At 41.8% G+C, this 7389-nt stretch overlaps 1 protein-coding gene across 1 annotated transcript in view; it reads left to right on the forward strand.

The window, feature by feature from the left end:
• AMOT (angiomotin) overlaps positions 1–6577 on the forward strand; it is a 67622-nt gene extending 61045 nt beyond the window's left edge. The window contains exons 11-13 of the mRNA XM_037729084.1: positions 418–689; positions 1790–2476; positions 2809–6577. Coding sequence (XP_037585012.1) covers positions 418–689; positions 1790–2476; positions 2809–2906 — 1057 coding nt within the window. The 3' untranslated portion in view covers positions 2907–6577. The remainder of the gene's footprint in view (positions 1–417; positions 690–1789; positions 2477–2808) is intronic.
• Positions 6578–7389: the final 812 nt, after the last annotated feature.

The raw sequence follows: 7389 nt of genomic DNA on the forward strand, positions 1-7389 counted from the left end.
AAAAAAAAAGAACATCTACTCAAAGTGGGAGGTAGGACACCTGATTCCTTTTATAAACTCATGATCACTTACTTATTACCTGAAGGTTGTCACTCACTCATAGAAGAGCTCATCTTCTCACTGAGTACATTATTTCCATTGACTCAGATCCTTCACTACAGCACCCAGTACATCAGTTCATTCTCTCATATTCAGCCTTTTTTTCCACCAGTACTTTATTGTGACTTACTAAGTTTTAAGCAACAGCTCCTGGATGCTCTGCTATATCCATTTGGGTGTTCAGAAAAACATGTTTTAAAAACTGTAGCACGTCATCCCTTGTCTTCCAACTCAGAACTAACTAGTGAACCTTTAGTTGAAAAGATAATGGGAGATCCATATAGTCATGTAGCCAATTAGACCAAAATGTGGAGGTAGCAACAAGGTCTTTCTATGTTCTTTGTCTTCGGCTCCTAGGATTAAGACCCTCCATGCGCAGATTATCGAGAAGGATGCCATGATCAAAGTACTCCAGCAGCGTTCCCGAAAGGAGCCGAGCAAGACAGAGCAGCTGTCGTGCATGAGGCCAGCGAAGTCTCTGATGTCCATTTCCAATGCTGGATCAGGCTTGCTCTCCCACTCATCCACCCTGACTGGCACCCCCATCATGGAAGAAAAGCGAGACGACAAGAGCTGGAAGGGGAGCCTAGGTACTGACTGTAAAAAAGGAATATTATAGTCACGTGTTCAAAGAGAGCCCTGAGATAAGTGCCCATGCTCAAGGAAAAGGGATGATGGTACAGGTTCTAGAGAGGAAGGGATACTAGGATTTTGGGGTATTTTTCCTCCTGAACCCCTAGTTCTACATTCTGGTGCTCCTCCATACTTTGAGGTCTCATGGTGAGAATGCTGATTGAGGCCGAATCCTAGAGGACAAGAATCTTGAGTTAACTTTTGGTGTGAAGGAAGATAACTCTGATTTCCTCTAAAACATTCTCAGATTTGGCCTTAGCCATGTGGCACCTTCATCTTTCTCCAAAGCCCATGTGGCGTTTGTGTCATTCAAAATTCCAAAATTCTAGCATTTCCGTGTTCCTTCCTCCCCTATAATAGGAGGACCCCAAGTTTTAGTTACGCTAAATCATTTGGATAGCACGCTTTGTTCTCAGAATGTTCTGAGATGAGAACAGAATGTAATTTTTCATTCCAGTCCTGTCCATCCCCTCCCCTCTAATCAAAACCCTAGACATATTGTGGGTACCACAAGGCACATTTTTTTATTTTAGCCCTTTTTGTTGCTTTTAATTCCTTTCTTGGTCCTCTGACACTTGTACTATCTTTTGGTTAGTATAAGCATTTTGGAGACTATGGCCATGGTCAGAACCTTATATCACACAATTATTACCACACTGAATCTGTGTCAACGACTTCTCCAAATCCTTTCCTGCTCCTTGGTAATGTGTGGTAATGGTTTATAAGTGGAGCCAAGTTAGGAGCATTCTGACAACTCGGTGAAACCCAATCACCATTGGAAAAATAAATCAAAACAGATACCCAGGACACTTAATGGCTTAATACATTCTGCCAGGTGATGGATGGATGAGGACCAGAAGGGATCTTCGAAGTCTGAAAGAAACTTTTAGCCATGGTGAGAGGGGCCTCACACACTGATTTCTGGGTTCGCTGGAGGTAACAATAAATAATTGAGACACATGCAAACTTCTGAAATTTGAATGGGAGAACAGGTAATTCGATGTCTGGATTTGAATCACCTATTGTTTTCTAACGTCTGTCCCTCTTTCATTTGTAGGCATTCTCCTGGGTGGAGACTACCGTACTGAATATGTCTCTTCCACACCCTCGCCTGTACCCCCCTCGACTCCCCTGCTCTCGGCTCACTCCAAGACAGGCAGCCGAGACTGCAGCACCCAAACTGAACGTGGAACGGAATCGAACAAAACCGCAGCTGTTGCTCCCATCTCTGTTCCTGCTCCAGCTGCTGCTGCTACCACTGCTACCGCCATCACTGCCACTGCTGCCACCATCACCACCACCATGGTAGCTGCTGCTCCAGTTGCTGTTGCTGTTACTGCTGCTCCAGCTGCTGCTGCTGTTGCTGCTACCCCATCTCCAGCAACTGCTGCTGCTATTGCTGCTGTTTCTCCAGCTGCTGCTGGTCAGATTCCAGCTGCTGCCTCTGTTGCTCCTCTTGCTGCTGCTGTTCCTTCTCTTGCTGCTGCTGCTGTTCAGGTTGCTCCAGCTGCTCCGACTCCGGTTCCAGCTCCGGCTCTGGTTCCGGTTCCAGCTCCAGCAGCGGCTCAGGCTTCTGCTCCTGCTCAGACTCAGGCACCAACTTCAGCTCCGGCTGCGGCTCCAACTCCAGCTCCAACTCCAACTCCAGCTATGGCTCAGGCTGAGGCTCCTGCAAGTCCAGCTACCGGTCCTGGACCACATCGTTTGTCTACACCAAGTTTGACCTGCAATCCAGACAAAACGGGTAATTATTCCCTTTAGCAGGTAGCTTTTGGTTTAGTTCTGCTGTCAAATACAGATTTACTTATTGGTGCCCGATGTTTGGGCAGAGTTGTCATTTAGACTGAGTTTTTCGTGTTCTAAAGGAGAGAGAAGATAATCTGTAAATGACTTCTCATCCACCAAGATGGGAACAGGCATGAGTAGAGGACATTATCTTAGCAAAAGTAAATGAGGGAGGTGGCAGGCAAATCTCACTTTCCCATCAGCTTCATGAGGGCTCTGATGGTGTCTAGTTCTAGAAATATGGGTTTTCTCTTCATCCCTAAGTGTTTTCTAACCCTTATTTCCATTTAGATGGCCCTGTGTTCCACTCCAATACTCTGGAAAGAAAAACTCCCATTCAGATCCTGGGACAAGAGCCTGATGCAGAGATGGTGGAATATCTCATCTAAATGGCCAAATCAAGAGCTGCAGATTATCAGCAAAAATTATTTTAATCATTTTCCCCTTTTATTTGTTCTTATTTTGAGGGTGAGGACAAGGGTTGGGGGGAGGGGATTTTTTAAATGGGACTTTTTATTGGAACAATGTACTACTTAAGTAATACCATAGGAACGCCAGTCTATTCTGGTATGCTTAGGAAGTACCTCTAAAGACAGATTAATCAGAATGTGCTCTAAAGTTTATCGTTTGGATTTATACAAATACTGGGACTGTTAACAGGTGGCTATACATTGATGTTTTCAATGTGCTTGAATTTGTTTAAAATTTCCATATTCTAGATGATTTTTTATTGAAGAGCACAGTATGTGTGGAAGACAGTGTGTAACATGTAGTTTGGAAGTGGGAAGCTGTAGAGAATTTAGTGTGTGCTGTTTTGTATAGTTACTATCCTGTACAGCAGCCAGAGAATGCTCTCGCCTCAAGCTTACAAAAGGGAGTAGTTTCAGGAGCTATGTAAGCTGGAAAAAGGTAGGGAGTTTTGGGGTGCAGAAGGGTGCTGGAGCTAATTTTTTCCCCCAATTTCCCAGCTACCCTGCCCCAGGGAATTGTGTTTGTCTTCATTTCAGTGGTGCTTTGGAAACGGATTCTTTTGGTTCCCTCCTGGAGGTTCATACATTCATATATATGCTCTGGAGTAATTTATGCATTTGGATAATTAATATATTGCTTTCAGATGCTGGGAGAGTACATTAACTGAGTGTTGCACAACTTCCTCTCTCTTAGGGAGTTAGACCATCAGAGGCCATGATGAAGAGTTGCATGAGGTGCTATATGCAGACTTTCATGGTCTGTGTGTAGCCATGAACACAGCTTGCTTGCATTTAGTAAGACCAGTCAGTTTAGTGTTTATTTCTTCTACAGCACAGATTCACTGGCTGGGTGTCCAGTCTCAAATTGCCAATCATTTACAAAGTGAGGAAGGATCTTTGTTGACAGGTTGAATGCTTTGAATTTCTGCTAACTACTTTGAAATAACTTGTTTGGTTTGTCAGATTCTGAGCATATATCTTAAAAGGCATTTTTGACTATCACCTCCAAGGGAATAGCATCAGAAACCCAAAGTACTATGCTGCAGTCAGGGGAGAGGTTGATTGCAGCAGTATTCTCAACTACCTCTTCTCATTGTCAGTGACTCCATCTTGGAATACCTTTCGGAAGCAGCAGGAAATGTGCATATGGGTACAGATCAAAGGCGGCAATGGCTCCAAGCCTTGCCATGGGGCTGCCTCCAAGGACACAGAAGGATGCCAGTTGCCACAGGTCCCTGCCCTGTGTCACCTGTCTGCCCTTCATTAAGGTGACAAACCTGCAGATAGCATCATTAAGATCAATTTTAAGGGGTATGGGGAGGGTGAGGGGAGTGGGGGGGGTGTTAGGTAAGGGTAGGGGGTAGAAGTTTTGAGATGTGTTAGTTAGAAAACAGATTAATAGAAGAGTAGGCTTGATATATTACATCATGAGCCATAGTGGTGGAAAAGAACTTTAGCAATATAGCCCTACCCCCTCATTTTAGTGATGAGGAATCTGAGAACTGGAGAGGTTCAGTGACTTTTTCAAAGTCACACAACACAGCTAACCATTATGCCAATTACCATGCTTATTTTGGGAAACTCTTGTTTTTTTAAATCCCATTTTATGAAAAGGCATCTTCATGGTCCAGGGAATATGTATCTTACACAACATCCCTGGCTGGAGTAGCTTGTCCAGTCTTGACAAACTACTGAATTTCTGTCTTGCTTCTCCTTCAGTGCCTTTTAAACGGTTTTCCCTTTTCTGATCTGCATTTCAACATTGAGTCACATAAAGGTCCCCCTAAGAAATCAATCCTACTTCTTTCTAGGAAACTGGGTGTCTTAGATAATCTTTTGGGGTTCCTCTGTGAGTATAGGAATGGTATCTTTCCTAATTATCTTCCAGAGGAATTATTCTGTGTGTGTACATGTTTGCGTGTAGAGACATAAAGGTGGGTGATGTGATTTTAAGCTAGTTCTTTCACATTTTCAATGAGGAAATCATTTTACATACACATCAGTCCTCAGTTACAAAGTGAATCCCAGATAGAAATTAAAAGTGCAGTTGTGTTAACTCTTTCATACTATCCTTTAGTTATAAGGAGGGGGGAAAAAAAAAAAACCTCAAATAGTAGAAAGCAGCAAGTAGCAGACTTCAGGAGAGTTACTTTCTATCCAAATCAATAATTTAAAAAATACTTTTCACCTGTTCCTTTCATGATTATAACACATTGGCAGACTTTTTGCTGGCTCTGGGAGCCATGAGTTTAATCACATTCTGCAAGGTGACAAATGTCATACATTCCACATTGTGTGGTAGCCATCTCTTTAGACTCATGTGTTTTGGGGAAAGGAAGAAGTTATTGGCTAAGTACTATTTTGAACTTTGCAGAACCTATCTGTCCTCTCACACCAGAGATAGTTCCTCTCTGCTCAGTTTCCAATCCCAGGTAATTTGCTAAAATAACATCGTACATCTCAGAGAGGGAAGAAGAGTATGTCAGTATATTACACAGAAGATAGATACAGCCTTTTCAGAAGATCTCCATTAGTTCTTCCAAAAATTCAAGTTTATGGGTGAAATCTCAATTAGCCATCTTTTCACAGATGTGTAGATGTCACATTTGGGGAATCTTTCTGGACTCCTACCTATCTGTGCATTTTACTGGCACCTCAGGAAAGGAGGGTGACCACGTTGACTTAGCTTGTACTGCCTGGTGGTCTCTGAGGACCTTCTAATTCAGTTGTTCCCCAATTTTCCATGTATAGAAAAACTTCATTAGAACAAACTTTACTTGATATGAAACTCCTATTAACAATCTTTTTTGAAATAAAATTAGCTTTGGCTTTCTTTTAAAATCATGTATCTTGATTGTTGATTTAATGAAGGATTTCCTTTTAATGCTGCTTTTGAGCTTCAGGGTAATAGGACAGCAGGAACCTTAAATATCTGCCATCATCTGCCATAGGAAAGATATCCAGAGACCTGTCATGTTGTCTTTTTGTTGTTACACCATTGGGTGGATATAACAATTAGAAAATGAACAAACTGATTGTGCAAACTACTTTTTATGACACGCTTAAACCTTCATAATGCGGCAGCTTAAAGTATATACATATGCACTAACTTTGATCAATATCTGTTAGCCACACAATCTCCTATTATCTCAATTGCTTAATTGCATATGGAATATGTTACTTAAAATGTGTGCATTCTTACTGAAAATGTTTTCAAAGGAGGGCATCAGTTGTGGGCTAATTGCCACCAATTTCAGCCTGCCATGATTCTTGGAAATATATCTTCCAACAAGTGTTACAAGTGTTGGGAGCTTGTTTATTTTTTTCCAGGAGCAATGATGGGTTGCATGGAGCCATGAAACCTCCTTCTGGCCTCCCTTGTGATTAATGGCATGTGTTTGTAAAATGGATAGCTGGGGTTGGCAGATGGCTAGAGAAGAATCACCTGTGGTTTAAAATGTATGTGGTCCCCTAATGATTGTGACCCCATTCTGTAATCAACTGAGCTAGTTCCAATAAAATTAAGCAGGTTTAAATCCACTTTGTGCCTATCTTTTCACTTACAATAAAGTTAGCTATTTTAAAATGCAGTACCGTGTGGAAAATGCTTTGGTGTTTACCCGACAGAGGCTTTATTTGTGCTGTATCAGTGATTACTTTCAATTCAGTATGCAGTGAAATTGCCTTTCACAGGCAGCGTGCAGCAGAATTTGCATTTGCTTGAGGTATGGAATGTGATTATAGATTATAAAGTATTAAGACAACACCACAGGCCACATGCTCTAATCGGTCTCTTTATATACTCAGGCAGCATATATTAAAAGCTTTGCATCTTTTTATCTCTTGGTTCCTAGGGATAAAATGATGGCCACCCAAAGCAGAGAATTCATCCTTTGGTTAGTGTTTTGGAAGGTCCCTTGATAGTCCTTTTGTACCCTTGTTCTGATACCAATTCATCAGTTTTGGTTGAGGGAGCTTGTTATTAAAAACAAATCAAAACCACAAACGAGTTGGCTCTTCACTGAAAATGTTAAGGCTGCCTTTACACTGCACTTCCTGTGCCTCCTGTTTACCAGTAAGTTCCAAACCTGACTGGTGAGGCAAGGATCCCCAAGGACATTGAAATGACACATTTTCACAGTGAAATAGACTTGGGTGTTGCAAAAGGGATGGGGCAGGGGGTCTAGAATTCATTCAACTGTAAATTTGATTTTTTTAAAAGTTGGACTTGATTCCCTCCATATTTATGATAAGTACTTTGAAAACTGTATAGATAAAAGCCCTCCCTCTTTTTCAGGACAAAGAAGACAAGGTATTAAGATGACCAGACCTTCTTACAAAGCTTTGCAAAGCATGATTTTCAGAAATGTATTGTGCCCATTTCTTAAGGAGCAGTCACTTG

Source organism: Cebus imitator, unplaced genomic scaffold (genome assembly GCF_001604975.1).
Source record: "Cebus imitator isolate Cc_AM_T3 unplaced genomic scaffold, Cebus_imitator-1.0 Scaffold292, whole genome shotgun sequence".
In the NCBI taxonomy this organism is placed as follows: domain Eukaryota; kingdom Metazoa; phylum Chordata; class Mammalia; order Primates; family Cebidae; genus Cebus; species Cebus imitator.